The sequence below is a fragment of the Oreochromis niloticus genome, linkage group LG20, assembly GCF_001858045.2.
Source record: "Oreochromis niloticus isolate F11D_XX linkage group LG20, O_niloticus_UMD_NMBU, whole genome shotgun sequence".
In the NCBI taxonomy this organism is placed as follows: Eukaryota; Metazoa; Chordata; class Actinopteri; order Cichliformes; family Cichlidae; genus Oreochromis; species Oreochromis niloticus.
This window is the reverse complement of record NC_031984.2, coordinates 25,464,577-25,483,492: the sequence shown is the minus strand read 5'-3', so window position 1 is coordinate 25,483,492 and position 18,916 is coordinate 25,464,577. Positions and strand designations below refer to the sequence as shown.

General features: G+C 40.3%; 1 protein-coding gene across 2 annotated transcripts in view; it reads left to right on the top strand.

Moving 5' to 3' along the window:
- Positions 1 to 18,916, top strand: part of celsr3 (cadherin, EGF LAG seven-pass G-type receptor 3) — a 120,136-nt gene that overhangs the window by 7,097 nt on the left and 94,123 nt on the right. For both annotated transcript variants that reach the window (XM_013271144.3, XM_019350003.2), the window contains exon 2: positions 17,705 to 18,048. In XM_013271144.3, coding sequence (XP_013126598.1) covers positions 17,705 to 18,048 — 344 coding nt within the window. The remainder of the gene's footprint in view (positions 1 to 17,704; positions 18,049 to 18,916) is intronic.

The following is an 18,916-nucleotide window of genomic DNA, read 5'->3' as shown; positions in this document are numbered from 1 at the left end:
CCGAAGAACGAGATTAAACTGAATTCCTGTTTTGTTTTTTTTGTTAAATTAATATTTTAAGCTATATTTTTTCACACTTTGTTGATCGTTTGTGTGTATTTCTCTCTTAGTTTCGGGATAAAAAAATAAAGCCCTTTTAGGGAGTCAGTAAAGATACTGATGTTAATGATCAAAGCCTTTTGAACACAAAGAAAGTGAAGAGGAAAAGAAACGAGTGCAGCATTGTTGTTTTAAGGACATGGATAGTGCTGTGTTTGTATTCTGTCACAAAACATTAGTAGATGAACGCTGGCTGGGGACTGTGTGTGACCTCCTACCCTATTTACACTGTTCTGATATGAGCCTCACCAGTGATGATCATGGTTTATAGATATTCCACTTGATGTCATTTCGGATGAGCGAGTGAGGGATCCATTGAGCAAAGACAGAAGTAAGGGGAATGAGTAAATTAAAGCAAACAACCAAGAAATAAGTGATGGAGGAGGTGAAGGGATGAACATGGCTGAGTGAATGAGTCACTCATAGTCAGACCTGTGTGCGTGAGATAACTATATTAAGGATATCTGTTCTCAGTGACATCATACAGGGCCAAGACTAGAAGAAACTCTCTGAGCCAGAGGATTTGGAGCAGTCTGTACAGCTTGTACATACACTGAACTCAGCATTTATGACTTTGGCCATGTTTAATATTGTAACAACAAAACTCATAAGTATTTGAAATTTAAAACCCAATATCACGTTCTTAACTTAAAATGATCCTAATAATTGCTCTTTTAGTGTAGGATAGACATAATGTCCTAGGATGAGGTCCTGGGCTGAATTATTATCTCAGTCCGCCCCTGGGGCTGGGGATTTACTGTCACACTCAATTTAAACTGAAGATTAAAAAGAAAAATCATTAAAAAAAGGCCAATTGAGTCAATAAATAAGTCGCCGAGTAAATGAGCTGGAGTGTGAGCAAAAGTGCAAGTGAACAAAGGAATTAATATGAATTTGCGCATTTTTAACAAATGAACTAACTTGCGATTAAAGAGGAGCAACGGTGAATAAGTGAAGAAGTCAGGCAACAAGCAAAACTGCTGAGTGTGTGTGTGTGTCACAACTGCATGTATGTTTGTATATTTGTGTGCGTCGACCCTTGTCTCCATTGGCGTCTCACAGTGTGCGCTCAGCTCGCTTGAACCAGACGTATGGATTCATTTCCAATTTTCTCACTGTTTTTCTCTCACGATGAGCATGCTTTGCCCTCTCTCCTCATTCCTCTCTCTCCCCATTGCTCCAGGATTTGACAGTTATGAGATTATAATGAAACAACAGTCAGCCAGAGTCAAGCTCGGAGCAAAGCTGTCACTTTCATTGTGTGCTGTGTGTTATCTGTGACTGCCCGTCCCTCCTCTACCCACCGCTTTCTTCTTCTTCTCCTCTTTTATTCTACCCGTCTTTGGGTGGATGAATGAATTCTTCATTTTCATCCTTTGTAATAATTCTTCTGTCCATTTTTGTGTCTTTCCTCCATCAGCCATCTTCTTTCTCAGTTTCTCCCTCTTTCTTTCCCTTCGTCCTCTCATTTCCCTCCTTTCCCTTATTCCATATTCACTCATGTGTTATGCTCTCCTCCTCTCCAGTTTCCCTCATGGCATTCCTCACCTAACTCTCATGGGCTGTTCCTCTTCCATGGTGAAACCCTTTCAGCTCTGCTCTTCACTCCATTTCTCCTCTTTTCAGTTTTCCTCTTCCCCTCCTCCCTGTCCTGGTGCGTGGCTGTGCATGTACTGAATGCCTGAATGCGTTGTATACTATCAGCAGGCATGTGCGAGTGTGGTTTATGTCTGTGCTTCAACAGCTTTTCTTCCTATTCGTGCTTGCGCATTATTTGCGTGTGTACAGCACTTCTGTGTGCTTCTGTGTTCATAAGTACGTGTGTGTACTCTCAGGTGGCTCAAAGCATTGCACTTGAGGGTGTATTCATGTCTTCTCAATGAATAATATCTATGTACGCCAGAGTTCTGGGACGTCTCTCCTCTCTCTGCCCGTCTTGCCTTCTTACTTCCTCATTCGTCCATACTTTCTTCCCTCGCTGTCTTTGTCTTCCCTTTCCATTTCACTCTCATGCTCTCTTTGACAGTTTGCCTCAGTCTGTCGGTTCTCTGGGTAATTCTTGTGTTCGTAGAGATTAAACACACCATTCATGCGCGTGCTGACAACAGTTTAAGGACACACGAACACACATGCATGAAACTGGCTTTAGGGTCAGCTGGTTGTGGCAGCAATAGCACTGTTTGGCACCCCAACAGGATCAGTTCAAGGTGCCCTTGAGCAAAGTAACCCCCACCCCCCGCCCCCCAACTGCTCCAGTAGCCAGCAGCAGAGACTGTGCTTGTACTGGCAAACTCCCAGTAGTGAATGTGTGTAGCAGTTTTGACTGCACAACAGAGTTTCACTGGAACAGCAAACTCGAGTCTGAGACAAAGACACCATGGCGTCATCATGTTTGAAGGAGTTTGTTGAATAGTCCTTTACCTCAGCAGACAGTTTGAAAAGGCTCAGTAAAACCTCTGATATTTCATAAAACGAATGACGGCTAAATTCTATTTTACTGCTTCGATTTCTGAGTTCTGATATTTTACATGTTAATGCTGAAATTACTAAATGATCTACTACTTGCACTGTGAAAGTTAAACAATAACCCAAACGAGACTGGAAAGCAAAACAAAAAACAAAAAAAGGAGTTAGTGATAATTATTGGCATGTTTGTCGCTGTATACACATTGTCTCTGGATGATTGACTTTAGAAATTAAGCATGTATTGACTGCACAGATGGTGTGAGCTGGGGCAGTTTGTGTTGTGGATAGGTGGAGCACTGACATACTCGTATGACATTTACTGTGATTGTGGTACATGGAAGACACTGGCGACTTCATCAGTTACATCAATACTGCTTTATAGTTTTTGTTGCATGCTTTCAACAAGTTTGAGATGATTTGAGCTTCATGACCCGATGTGTTATCAGAAGATAGGTACACTGGATACTCAGGTCAAGAATACTCAGGTATGCAGTGGCATTTAAACAACAGTCATGTAGTACAAAGGAGCTCAAAGTGTGCCAAGAAAATATCCCCCACACCATTACACCACCAGCCTGCACTTTTAAAACAAGGCTGGAAGGATCCGCGCTTTCACGTTGTTTACACAAAATTGTGATTGTGATGTGAATGTTGTAGCAGAAATCAAGATTCATAAGATCAGGCATTAGTTTTCTGTTCTTAGTTGATAGAGGTGGCTGCCAGTGTGGTCCTTAGCTGCTGTAGCACATCTGCTTCAAGGTTAGCTGTTTTGGGTTCAGAGATGCTCTTCTGCAAACCTTGGTTGTGGTGAGTGGATATTTGAGTTGTGGTTGCCTTCTTATCAGTTTGTAGCAGTTCTTCTCTGACCTCTGGCATCAACAAGGCATTTTATACCATAGAACCGCCGCTCCCTGGATGTTCCCTCTTTTTCAGATGACTCTCTGTGAACGTTAGAGATGTCTGTGGAGGAAAATCCCAGCTGATCAGCAGTTTCTGAAATACTCAGTCCAGCCCGTCTGTCACCATGTTCGCCATGTTCAGAGTCACTTAAATCACTTTTCTTCCTCGTTCTGATGCATGGTTTGAACTTTAGCAGGTTATCCCGACCATGTCTATATGCTTAAATGCTTAAATGCATTGGGTAGCTGCCATGTGGCTGAGCTTTGCATAAATGAGCATTAAAGCAGTTGTACCTAATGAAGTGGCTGGTGAATGTATAGGAACTTCCACTAAACTGATTTTACCCTGGAGCTTTGTAATGCATGTGTTAGCAACTAACAAACCAAACCCAAATTAGATTACATCAACGTGAACATACATACACGAGTTTAATTTATTTTGTGGTGCATATGGTGTCGTGAATAAACATGCATCATATAAAGTACAGTATAGCAAGCGTACACAGACGTCAGTGCACAGTGAATTCACTTACTGTACATATAGGCCACTGCACTGATGTTAACTAGAATCTCATAGATGAGTACACTGATGTTTCACGTGTCAGGCACATTTACATGGAGGTCTGCTGAGAAATGTGAATGCCCCAAAGCATATGCATTCTGAATTATGTTTATTTTTTACTATATTATAATGTGTTTTTACACAGTGTTATAACTCCTGAGGTAAAACAAAATGAAAATGGAGTCTACATCATTCATATTTCATCACTATTGTTGATTTCATGGTCGAAATCTGTTCTTGCTGTTTCTATTTTCAGAGAAACAGCACCTATTAGAGGAAAATGCCCAAATTGTGCTGACGAAAAAAATTATTGCTTCAGTAGTTTTCAATGGCATGACATTATTTCATAGTATTTTATATTTAGATTACATTAACAGCTCACTACACAACTACTGCCATTCTTCTCCTTTTTCTTCTTCTTCTTCTTTTTTAATTCTGTACACAACTATTTCGGTCACTTTTATGTGTCTTCCAGGAATTGAAGTAATAAATATCTTCCTCTATGAGATTGGCTGACTCACGAGTCTGCCTTGGAGCGAAGCTTTCTAGTGTCACAACCTGGCTCAGAAGGGCCATGACTAAAGGAGGAGGCACGCTGTTTATCAAACGCAGCCAAAAAATAAAGCTTGAAGATCAGAAAAATCTGTAGTGCAGCACCTGCAATAGAGTGAAATTGTGTGCATGTGTGTGTGTGTGTGCGTGAGTATCATGAGAGAATGAAAAGACATAACCATAAAGAAACACGGCAGAAGAGCCAGAGATGGGCAAACATCAGTTTTATAGACTGGGAACACTGGGTGTCCTCCAAGTGTTTAACCCTGGAGTCAAAATCTTTTGCCTTCAGACATATTTGGATCATGTCATCTAAATGAGTCATTATCTAGCGTAAAATCAGCTTTATTACCTCCTGCCGTGATTATCCGATCATGGGAAGCTATGCTGATGTTTTTTGCTAAACCATGCACATCACTCACAAGACACACACGGAGCATGAGCGTGTACAAAATGGGCTCAAACACATATCATCATGAGTCCATGACATGTACAAAAGCCCACTTACCATCCACAGTGAACTACACGTACAGTACAGAGCTAACCACAGTGTAGCACTTTAGAAAAAACTTCCACCAACCCATTAAAGTCCATTAGATGTCCTCTAAATGTCTCAGTCTGAGACTGAGTCTGTGGAGTGTCACATACTTTCTTCTCAGAGCGGTGCAGAGCCAGATGGCAGGTTTCTCCGGTGGGTAATTAGTGTCATGTAATCACATTAATTGACATTAAACCTGTAATCTGGACAGGTTTTCATACTGGCCAGTTTCTGTCCCATGTTTCATATCAGTATGTTTTTAAGCTTTGCTCAGCTCTTAATTATGTCATAATTGCAGATATTGGGAAATACAGGTGGTGACTTGTTTTGACGTAAGACCAGTGTCTATTTATGAACATTCGTCTGATTTCATGCAGTGGCTTTTCGCTCAGTGAACGTCAGAGACATTTAGTGGTAGATATTAGCTATTTTATGCAAATAAACAGATTAATGAATAGCAGTTGTGTCTGTGCCCCAAGCTTTCATATTTGCAGGATTTGCAGTGAAGGATGTTTTAAATGTCAGGTTACTTTGCAGTCATGCAGCTCTACAGGTTGCCACCGGGGATCTGCCCTTTATGAATGAAGTCCACTTGATACATATCTTTCTCTCCCTGCTAAGAGTGTGGTTTGAGTGACAGAATACCTGCTACAAAACAGCGATAAACAAGGCAACATTATGCACAGGAGGATTTCCGAGGACATGAAAGACTATTCTGACAGACATTTATACGGAGTTGAGAGCATTACAAATTCATCCTCCCTGCTGAAAGACTTGCAGCTGCTCTGGGAATCCTCTGTTCCTGAAATCTGCTTTTTACACCTTTTTTTGGCACCTACACTCATTCTGAGCAGCCTAACATGAAAACCTGTCCACTTAAAAGCGTCTTATTAATATACCTTCTTATACTGGAGACACATAGTTCTTATCTGTCAATATCTGTCCAGAAAAGAGCTTGAAATAACACAATTTTAAGGCTGAAACTGGTGTAGATTAACCTTTTATAATGGAGGAGCAAAAATCGAATCTTCACATGCAGCCAATTTCTCCAAAACTACTTGAGCCCTCCACAAGTTTTTTCTTTGAATGCTTGTAACGATTCCTTTTCGCCGAAGAAGAAGCATAAAACTCATTAGAAGTGCTTCGCAAACTTCAAGCCTCCTAACCTTTGAGGCATGAAGGAGCCAAGTACTGAACGGCAAGAGGAATTATAAGATTTCATAAACAGCAGGGTTTTTTTTATGACCTGTTTATGCTCATCTGGGGCCAAAGGAGGATGAGAAAGCACAAACTGGAACATGCTAGAATTTCGGTGCTATGTTTAGCGTTGACTCATCAATAAATCATTACCGCATTAGGTTTACGACTCTAACAGGATTATTGTAAACAAACAAGATCACTGCAAGGGGAGAAGCTGGACAGTAACCCAGCCTCTCGAGACGCAGAGTTGGATTTAAAAAGGATGTAGCAGGCTGTTTGGTACCACCTTCGGGACAGCTCGGGATTGCTGTCACTTTTTATAGTGGGGGAAATAATTATTTGATCTCCTGGTGAATCTGTAAGTTTGCAGTCTCTTATTTTTATGGTCATTTCATTTTAATGGAGAGAGACTGAATTGTTATAGATAGAGAGACAGAAACATTACACAGAAGTTATGAATTGATTTTGGATGTCATTGGATGCCACCTCCATGCTTGACTGTTGGTTTGGCGTTCGTTAGGAAATACGCAGCATTTTTCTTCCCCCAAACACAAGAGCTCATCTGTGGGAGCCAGAATTCTGACTGGGTTGTAGTGGATCAAATACGTATTTCACTCAATGACACACAAATTAATTTATAACTTTTATATAATGTGTTTTTTCTGGATTTTTGGATGATATTCTGTCTAGAGACTGTTCATTTCTTTGGACGTGAGCAAGCTCACAAATTCAGTGGGGGATCAAATCATTTTTCCCCCACTGCACATGAACTGAACTGAAATATACTTATAATGGCGTTTCAAAATTTGACCTCATACGAACACGTTTGTTATTAATTGGTACTCAGGAGATCAGCTTTGATCACATGGTGCACCGTAATTGTATCCCTGAATTATTAGCGAAAGAATTGTGAATCACAAGGATATGACACATATTGCTGCTCTTGTAAACAGGGTTTTAATTGGTAGTTAGTTGTCACTGCGTTCTCTAATTCTTTGGGCGTGTTCAGGTTGGCTGCATTTTGGGTTGGCTCTAATTATCCCTGCATTAATTTGGATTTGGCCCGGGTATATGTCACACCAACCCACAGAGGTTTATTTGGCATGGTTTGTCTTCCATGCCATAATTTAGGATTACATTTTGACTGTATAATTTACGCTTTTCTGTTTTCAGCCTTTCTCTTCTGATTGACGCTGCAGTAACGAGAAAAGACATGACACATGGTACAATCGGACTAATAAATAGACACAGATACATTTGATTTTTTTCTTAATTTGATTTCAATCTTACCATATAGAACTTGTATTTAATGCATTTTTCATACATATTTATTCCATTATCTACTTGAAAATTGTGTTATGTAATGCTTAAGTGTGTATTTGTGTGGCTCTTATATGGCCCATATTGAATCATAACAAATATCTGAAATAGAATTTGAAAAGATGAAGTTATACATATAAATTTGGTTTAATTCAGAGCAGATGTCCATAACTTGGGGATTTATTATTGCATGCAAGTAACCCTTATGCTAACTAGGTAAGTGGCTACACCTGGAGCATTTTTCATTTGCATTTTGCTGGTTAAGCTCCTATCTGTTTCTCCATCTGCCGCTTGGGGGTGGGGGTGGATGTTGACTTGCAGAATTATTTGAAAAAACTGCACAAAAAAGCCAGCGAAAAAGCGCTGATATGAACACTACATGATGTTGAAGTTGAAGCAATCACAGGGTCTTCTACTGCGAGCATAGTTTCCACTACCTTTTCTCTTTACGTTAAAAGCCGAGTACCAGTAATTATAATTTAAAGCATTAGTGGGCATTCTCTCTACATGTGTTTCAATGATTGGCGTACATAAGTAAGCGTCACAGTTGTCCTTATTGTTGCCCCTACTGTGCTGAGTGGACCATTACTGCTGCACTATTACACCGCCCCACAGGAGCAGTTGTTTGGAAAATTTAAATTTGGGATCTTTTCAGCTGACAGAAGGTCCTAACAGTGATAAGAGCAATGAAAAGCTCCAACAGACACACCCAACCTCAGGAGCTGACTTTAATAGGACAGCATGTGCAGCCATAATGTCACGTTCCAAAAACAGCAAATTATTTAACATAAAAGCTGCACCGGGCAGTACCCAGAAAGCTCTTTTTTACACCCTTCACTTATTCCCACTCAAACGTAACCTTTCTGTTTGTTGCACATCTGAGAGAAATAGCTGAAAAAGACAGATGCGGGATAAATCTGCAGGATGGAGGACGATGGCTGCTGCTACAAACAGCTGCTAACCAATGTCACGTCTGCATGTCAGGGAGGTCACTGCGGATTTCTTTATAAGTACAATAAGCATGAGGGGATGTACAAATGTGATATGGGCTAAAAAGCGAGACGTGTATGTGTATCTGGTTGAATGTAAAGGATTAGAGCTTCTGTTGTTAAAGGGCGGTTTAACCCATCATGCTGCTGATGGTGCTGCATGAGCTCGTGTGTTTGTGCGTGTTTTTTTCATGCTGTGTTCCACTTTACACTGAAAATAATGAGTGCCCAGACCTCAGGGGCGGAAAGGCTTTAACAAACAAACAGAGCGCAGAAATCAGCTGTCAAGCCAACGCCTGGGTGCATGTGATTGGTAATGATGCATACACCCTGTTGTTCACGCCTGTATTATTTTATCAGCATTAATATACGGGCTCCTTCTATTTGCAGTTTTATTTGTGTGCGAGTGCCACTTTGCCCGTCCGTATTCTCGTGCGCACCCTGGGAGGCAGAGTCATTACTTTTAGGTGACTGTGCTTCAGACGCTCTTTCCCGCGCTCTGTTAGCAACTTCAGAGAATTTATGTGTGTTCAAAAAGGGCACCATTTGTTCAGCAGCTACCGCGCCTATTTATTTTCCCGACCTGAGGGCATCTTACGCAGCTTAAAAAGTCCACACAATTTTTTTGTTACATAGCGTTTCGAAATTTCAGCCTGCCCTTGTATTTTGTTAGGGCTTTCTGAGGAGGGTGAACGCGGAGGAGAGGGAGGAAAAAAGGGCAAACAGAGGGATGTGACAACACGGTGTGAAATGGGATTTAAACCCTTGTGGTTGTGAATACATGGGCTGTGAAGTAATGGGCTGAAGGCACCATGACAGCATTTAGCGTTTCGGAGATGTGGCATATGGCTTTTGTTCAGTGGAAATCCAATTTGAGTGTTTTGGGTGTTGCATGGTTGCTGTAATATATCTCCCCTTTTGGGTTTTTTCTTTTAATCTCAACTCCATTTACAGTATTGAGAGTGCATACAGTTTGAGCCAGACACTTAACAATGGCAGTGCTAATGCCATGTGTGAATGAATTAACCATGCGCGGATTTGAACGACTAACCTTGCCAGTGTCAGCGTTTGCACACATAGCCACAATGAAAATAAAGAGAAAAAATAAATATATCTCTGCATATACGTACGCCACAATCCTCCATTCAAATTTCGCCTTTTAAAATGAATATTGTGTGTCCATCTGAAAGACATTAACTTAAATCAGTATATGCTAATGTAACTTAATGGTTGTTTTCTCTTTCAGTGGAAGTGGGAGGATTCTGAATGAGACATAAATTATATAATCTAAATACAAAAGAATAGTTTACTTTTACAGCACGTTCAAATTCTTTAAGACATGTGGTCTAATATCCAGTGACTAAAACCATCAGCAAAATAGATATTACACTACAGTACTGTGCAAAGGTCTCAAGCCACCCCTCACTTTTTTAATATATGGGTATCAGATGCAGTGACTCATTGAAATGTGCATGAAATTCAGAACTCTTCTTTGGATGTTTCTGCCTTTTGTTCTGTTCTCTGTCAAGATGATCACACACTGCTTCAATAATGTTGAGGTCCAAGCTCTTGGAGACCAATCCATGACTGATAGAGTTCTTTTGTGTGTTTTGGTATTCTTTTACTGTGTTTGGGATCATTGTCATTATGAAAAATGAAGCTGTTTTCAGTCAAACACTTTCCAGATGATATTGCATCTGGATAAAAACCTGATGATACTTTTCTGCTTTCATTATTCCATCAATTTTGACAAGATCTCCAACACCACTGGCTGAAATGCATCAGCAAACCATGAGAGATCCTCCACAGATGGCTGTAGACACTCAGTGTTGCATCACTCTCTTGTCCTTTAAACCAAATTCATCACTCTATAAGACCCGTATGTGGTTAGTCTTGTCTGATCTGGCATACCTCAGCTTCTTAATTGACAGCCTTCCACTGAGATCATTTCTGATGAAGCTTCAGTGAACAGTAGATAGATCACCAGAAAGGCCAGATGCTCAGGTCCTGGAGCTGTCAGGTGCTGCGTCACGTTTGCTGGATTCCTCAAATTTTTTTGAGGACACACTGCACACCAAGATATGCCAGAGATTTTTAGCCAATACATCTTTGAGAATCATCTTGTTGGTGCAATAATGTTCTACCTGCCAAATATCGTTTGCAGTTTCGATCAAAAAAATGAGATCAAATTATACTCTCATTTCTGTCAAACAAAAGCAGCCGAAGAATAACTTTGAAAAACGTCCAGCAAGCCTGGAGAACTACAGTATTGCTCAAGACCATGTTAAAAATTACCAGTTTTGCACAGTGCCCTATGTATCTGCATATTAACTCAGTGCAGTCTGTTGTACATACTTATATAAACTATAATATTCCCATTTCTTCACTATTATATTTTATATTCCCATCGACTTCTGCAGGATAACCAAGGCAACCCTCCAAAACACTTAACGTCCCACTATAAAACTACAAAAGTATGTCACTGCTATTTCCATTTGCTTTTCAAAACTCCTGCGCGTTTTGTGATCTTTCTAAAAAAATAATGAAGTCCATCCGAGCAGTATCTCCAAACCTTTGGTGATGTGACTGTCCTCTTAAAGGAAAATGCCTGGGCTCTGCTTTGTGGCCTGTCCTTCTGCCATGTGTAGCAGCTTTTAAAAATGCTTCTAGGACTGTTTTTTAACTCCAGCTGTGGGTTTCAATTGTACGCTACTTTGCAGACTATTTCCGTCCGGATTTCCAGGAAGCGAGCTCAGGATGCTCTGACATTCAAGATCCTTTGAGTGTGCTATTAGTCAGGCTACCTGGTGCAGTGAGATAGCACTGAACCCCTTCAACCCTTTGAAACGCTGGGGACCCACAAAGCATCTTAGAACCAGAGCACCGATCGGAGACCAGCCTCTCTTTCACGGTGTGTTCATGTTCAGGAATCCATGGGACCGCACTGATGATTTCTGATCAGTGTGTTTATTCTTAGAGCCTTTATGCACGCCATCCCCAAACTCTCCACCCTCTTTGAAGTGCAGACACACGAAGGGGGAAAACGTTGGCTCAAAGCCCAAAGGAGCCATGAGAGCTTGCAAACACATTTCCAAGTTGTTATTTACAAAATGCTTTGTTTTCCCATGGTCCGAAAGATGCCAAAATAACTCTCCATTTGTGGCGTTTTAAGTTTGGAGATTATAAATGTTTCATTGTTTCCATGCGAGCTAAAGTGCAGTGGCGTGAAGACATGGTGATGCATTAGTTATGACTTCCTGGCTTATGGGGGAAGATTACCTTTACTCACCTCTCACCAATAAATCCTGCTCCGTAACCAAGTGGAAGACACGAAGAGGATCAGTTCAAAATTACACATCAGGGTCACAGAGTTATGATGCCTCACATCTTAGAGTTGTGGGAGGAATTTAAAGGACAGTAAGTCACTTGTGGTCAGGTTTGATAAACTGTTACTTTCACACAGCGGGTTGTGTCTGTTTACACTTTCTTTCTATCTTAAATTGAACTCGACATCAGTTCTGAATAGATGTCTTTAGTTGTAGAAGTCAGAGTCGAGGTGAAGTAAAGAATTCAGACGTGGCAGAAATATTCTTTGACTCAAGACTCATTTGACTCAAACAGCCCAGATTTCGCACTCATTTATTAGTTGCAACTTTTTCACTTTAGTCAAACTCCAGTTAGGATGCCAGGTCACGTACCTGTGTATAGCTGACCTTACAGAAGGAGGTGATTAGTGAAACGACCCGGTCTGTCAGCACACGGGCATGGTTTGCTGTCTTAATTGGTCGTAACAGTCGTGCATGCTGAATTGCTGCTCTTTTCAAGCTCAGTATGTCTGTGTAGAGCGATGCGTGAAGAGCCTCGTGCTAAGTGCATGCTACCCAGATTATTTAAAGTAACGAGAAGGAGCCAAATGAAGATGTTTTCTGTGTACATTTATGTGTGTCTGGCAGGTTTAGCGCACAATGCATTGTCTGCTGGGGGGTTGATGCTAAAACCATCAAGACAAACAGGCAGTGGAAACACTGAGTGTTTCATTTGAGACTGTTAAATGATTTGTTGAGTTGTCAGATGTTCCTGTTTGAATGCCACTGTTGTCCCCAGTGGGCCAATGAAGGAGGTTCCTAGGAGGCGGTGAAAATATTCAGCGTGTCTGGCAGATGAAATTGTTTTTTTTTTTCCTGTCAGAAAACATTTGAGAATACAGTTTGCAGGAGGCTAAAACGATATGACTATTACACACAAAGCAGTATGCCAACAAATAAAACGAATCAATCAGTCTTTGTGGTGCAAACTCACAGGTTCCCCATCAATATGATCAATAATAAAAGGGCATGAAGCAGCTGTGGAAAAAAGGTGAAATAATCAGATGAACGGTCACATGTATTCTCCTTTTTTGTAGAGAATGTTTGTTCATTTCTTTTACTTTTGCCACTCCCTTTTTATTACCTGTGCCAGGAGGTTATGTTTTTCATAGCATATGCATGCGCGTGTGCGTGTCATCATTTCATTTCTTTGAACGCGAGATCTCAAGAAGTTTTAAATGAATTCTGTTTAAACTTCGTAAGGTTGTAGAGTGGGGTCAAGTTAACAATCCGTTAAAATTTGGTTTACATCCACCAAAGTCTTCAGGGTCAACGTGATTGATGATTTATTGGACAAAAACCCATTTAACCTAGAAACTATGATTCTTACAAGTGTGATGTGTATTGTCTACATATAGAAAGTACCATATAAGGATTTAAAATATGATGTCACATTTGACCTCTGACCTCTCCTTCAAGGTCAGTAGATTCATCTGATGTTTCTCACTGCCACTGTTTGTACTGACAACATATAGGAATATAGGGAATGTAAGAACTGTACTCAAAATTATGTCAACATGCTTTAACAGAACAAATAAAAGTCTGCATTTGCAAATGTTTTTTTTTTTTTTTTTTTACCGCACTTCAAACTTCTTAAAGTATGTTGAAGAAGAACATAGAAAGCACAATGCTATTCCACTCCTCGGTGGAGGATTGTGCTCTTGCAGTGCTTCTTGTTAACAAATGTTTTGGGAAAGAGAAAAATCTGCCATGTCCTCACTTCCTGAAAGAGCAGTTTGAGTTTTAAGGTGATAATTAATAGCTGCTTTTTCTCATAGAATTAGATTGATAGCACTCCTAGGCTCACGGTGTAGTTTACAGATTTTGCAGTTGTTTTTTTTAACCTAATTAGTAAGCATTGGAAGAGCTGGAGTAGACATTGTTTAAACTTTGAACAGAACTCCGGGTCAGATTAGAATCCAGACATGACAGTCGAATCAGTTTTTCTCATCTCGCTCTCAGCAACACTCGCATTTTATCTGCTGGATACAAGACACCACTGAAAGCTCGTTCTCCGTGTTTGAGCAAGAGAAGCTTAAAGTTCATCACCTCATGTCACAGATGTCAAAGTTGGCTGTTGGACCAGGATTGGCTTCTAAACTACTTGTAATGACACAAATCCTGCCCAAAGGTACATGGCTTAAAATCAGACTTTATAAGAGCCTGGATTAATTTAAAAAGGGTCTCCTGATGTCAGATGCTCAACATACGTCATGCTGAACAGCAATAGGGTGTGTGTGTGTGTGTGTCTATGTAAAAGAGAGATTGGGTACTACTCGAGCAGATTATCCTGGGTCTTTTCATAGATCCCTGTCTCATTTCAATGACAATGGGAGATCAGTGTCAATTAGTGCCGTGTCTTTGCATTGTGATCCGGAGAGGTGATAATAAAGCCGGGTTTTAGCCCCAGAAGACGAGGTGACATTTAATTACTTCACCTAATGTATCCTGTATGTACTGTACTCTATGACCGTATCAGTTTGATCCAAATGTGTTTCTTCGTGCGGATTATTTCCTCCTTATATTCTATTAAAATGTCCCCTACAGATTGTTTGCTAGGTTTGCTCCTCCAGAACCACTCTTCCCTCTGGCTGTTCATTTGTTATGATGGCCTCTGGATTTGAGTGTGTGTATGCGTGCATATGTGTGTGTGTCTGTGTGTGTGTTAGAGGTCAGTGGGGAGTGAGGCTCCTCATAATCCGGTAATCAAACCAGCTGCCACCAGACCCAACCCCCAGCCTCCATACATCCGTCTTTCCATTCTCTCTCGCTCTCGCTGTATGTCCTCCTGCATTTATTCCGTTCTTCTGACAGTTTTACGTTCTGCGTTTTTCTTCCTTTTGATGTCTTTTTTTTTCACGTTAGGGAATCGCCAAATAACCATACATAAATCACAAATCTAAATAAAAGAATTCGATTTTTTTTCCCTTTTTAAAACTTAAACTTTAAATTCAATTAATAGCATCCTGAAATATTTTTACCAAAGCATTAACAAAGATAAAGATTTGTGTTTATTTATAGTAGCGTAAACAAATAAAGCCATAATCTCTCCTGTTTTATTAATCCCTGGTTAAAAGCTCTCTCTCTCTCTCTCTCTTTTTTCCATTTCATTTTTCAGTTTTTAATAAACCTTCTTCGCGCTCCTTCACCCTCCACCGCCTCTCTGTCCTCCTGCTCATGTCCATGTCACATCTTCCCTCTGTCTCTGTTCACCCCGCACCCTCCACCCATAATGCTCCTTTTTTCTCCCTTTCTTTATTTCATTCTTTCCTCTCATTTTTTTCGTGCATCTACACCACCCGCGTATTGCTTTCTTATGCTTTTTTCCTTTCTGTTATTGCTCACTGTGTTCGTGTATATTTGTGTCCCTTTATGGCTTATTTGCCAGCTTGTTGCACCAAATTGCTTTACAGCATACAACACTGCCCAGCAATACATCCAGTATAGATTAAACACGCTTCGTGTCTGCGAATGAAATGGGGGTTTGCGAGGGCTGTGACCTGCTGCGCTTCCAATGAGCTCATTTTGTGGACTCCCAGTGAAAGGAGTGCCCTGTCGAATCTGTAACTAAAGCTGCGTGTGGGAAGAGGATGGAAACCTAACGCTTCCCTACATGAGAACGCTCAGTTTGCACCTTCTGTGTGACTCGCAAATAAATGTAGATTTCAGAGGATCACTTTTCTCTTACTTAACTGTAACACATGATAATGAATTGCATCATCCTTACTAGAGACTAAAGTGGACCTCAGAGGATTCAGCACTTTTATGCTGCAAATCTCCTATCACCACATCTTATGCCTGACGTGTAGGTTCACAGATGATGACTACATTCACACATACAGCAATACAGAGTGTCTACAGCCATGCTGTTTGATCTTCAGGGCTGTAGTGGAAGTAAGAAGAGCAAAAAAGCAGCACTAAAATACTTTGTGTCATGCTGTCTCCACAGGATTAAGCAAGTGTCAGTGAAACTTAATGCAAAAAAAAAGAGTTTATGTGGAGCTGCTGCCCATGTTCATACTCAATGTATCTGCAACATATACGCTCATTGTATCAGATTTTTCATATTTGATGTTATGAATTTGCTTAAGCTTAGAAAGATTAGTGGTGCTGGTTAAATATTAAAGGCAACATTAATTATTAGACAAAATACCTTTGCTAAGGCGAGCTAAACCAAGGATTTTAATACAAAACACAGTGTGAGGCTTCTGTGCTTTGTATTTCTCACCAGTAGCACCACCATAAGTCAGTCATATTTTACCGTTCCCAGTACATGTAATCCAGTTGTTTCCTCCAGTGCTTACCTAGACAATAACAGCTGATCTGACTGCCAGGCCAGCCTATATCAGCAGCACTTCCTGTTTTTCCATGGGGCTCACTAATTTAAGTTGCTTAAGCTTCCCTGCAGTCGCTGTTGCCTGTGCTACTCACCTTCGCTCCAGCTCCTTTAATGCTATAACTGACTTAATCAGTGTCATATCGGTCGTCACAGATGCCTGCCTTCTTGTTTTTCCCCTGGGGTCCTCATGCTGCTGCCCCCCGCCTTTCCATCTTTGCATATTTATTTGTTGAAATTTTGTTATGGATAAAAAAATATATAATATTTATTACAATAATCCAACTTAGGTAAGCAGACTGCTATATTCAGGCTCCATAAACTCATTTTCTTGTAAGTAGACCATCATATATAATACTATTATAATACTGTATAACACTGTATAATATAGTATACTGTATATACTATATATATGTCATACAGTAGTAATTTATCTGTTAGATATCTGTGTGAGAAACTTTCAGTGAACCGCAAATGTAAAAGAAAGTGTAAATAATGTAATTATCTCATAGTAGGACTTAAATGTCGTTAAAATGTTAGAAATTAGGTTAATTTTAATTAAATTTTAAATATGTAAAGAAAAAGATGCAGTTAAACATTAACTGTAAACAATATCATAAAGAGTTTTATCTAAACAATCCAATGAATCCAGTGGATTCAATGCAATGTTCCTGCCTAGACATTAAGACATCAAAGCTTCCTCCTTCTTATATGAGTTCTAATGTCACAATTCCAATATAATTTAAGGCAAATAAGGATTATTTATGCTTTTGCATTAGCTGTTTTTGCTGCACTCAGACCGTACTGTCATAAAGCTAGAATATTTTATATATTTTATATGTTGTCAAATCTACTTCCATTGACCAGCACCTCAAGGTAACCTTTGGTGTGAATGGACTGTAAACACCACTTTTGTTACATGAATATAAAACTAAAATGAACGCCACCTTTTATCAAGATCAGCCAATGAGCTTCAGTCCCAGTCCAGTGATAGAAAACGTAGTTTCTGTGGTATCATAGACACAGAAGCACTGGTAGTTTCAGTTACCTGTGACTTTCTCTCCCACTCTTAATCAATTTAAGTAACATAAAATTACATTAATGACATTATGTTAACACGGTTGTGGCTACTTCCTGTTTTGTCTTTGCATTGGTGAATATCTCTGCTCTTCTGTATGTGTCTCTGTCGTTCCTCACCTCTTCCTCTGAAGCTTCCTCTCAAAGTCTCTTCTTTCACTCTGTGCCCCGTCCACATCCTGGTCACTCACTGTGCCACTCTGACTTTCTCTCTCTCTTTCTCTTTCCTTATAACCTGCAAGTTCCTCTTCTATCCGTTCACCTAACTGGCTGCCCTCTGCTTTCTTCTTCAACTCTTCAGATGGCGTCCACAGCATTTCGGCTCAGTGTGTTCTCCGCGTCCTCATTATCACAGAGGACATGTTGGGCAGCAGTGTCACTGTCCGCCTTCAGAACATGTCCCAGGAGCACTTCCTGTCACCACTGCTGGGAACCTTCTTGGAAGGTGTGTCCGCTGTTCTCTCAGTTCCCGTCGAGGATGTTTTCATCTTCAACATTCAGCCGGATCTGGATGCGGCACCCGGAGGAATCCTGAATGTCAGCTTCTCTGCCGCGTTGCCGGGCGGACATTTCTTTCCCTCTGAGGCCCTGGAGGAGCAGCTGTACCTGAACAGGCCGAGGCTGACGTCACTGACACAGATGGAGGTTAGTTCATGTGCAAAAAGACACACAGAGAGGAATCACACCTCTGAGTGTCTGACTTTAACTCCTTCATCACATCACAAAGGCAAAAATGTTGGCAAGCATATAAATACCATTTAACTCTCCCATGTGGTGTTTCTCTGGTTCAAAGCATATTTTTGCTGTATTGAAAACGAGAATATTCTTTGAGATTAATGAATGTACCTTTAATAATACGAAGAGCCTTACACTCTTTCAGGCTGCACATGCACTGCATGAAATTATAGGAAGTCAGTTAATAAATATTAATCATTTATGAGGTATAACATTTAATATTTCTTGAAATTATTTATTTTAAAATGTATTGACTTCTTAATTCACTTGATTAAACAGAATGACAGTAAGCCTGTGTGACAGAGATTCATTGGCTACACCTGTTTAACTGCACATTAATGGAAATATTGATTCAGCCAAACACATGGCAGCAACTTAATGAATTTACACATGCAGATATGTTCAACCCAACCTGTCAAAGTTCAAATCAAGCGTCTGAATGAGAAAGAAGATTTTAGTGACTTTTTAATGTGACATGGTTGTTTGTGCCAAATAGGCTGGTCTGAGTGGTTTACACTCTGATCTCCTGGGATTTTCCTACACAACCATCGCTAGAGTTTATAAAGAATGGCCTGAAAAAGAGAAGATTTCCAGTGAGTGCCATTTGTGTGGGTGAAAAATGCCTTGTTGATGTCAGCGCTCACAAGACAACAGGGCAACAGTCAACTCAAATAATCACTTGTTGAAACCAAGGTATGCAGAAGAGCATCTCATCAAACCTTGAAGCAGATGGTCTACAGCAGCAGAATAACACCCTGGGTGCTACTCCTCTCAGCTA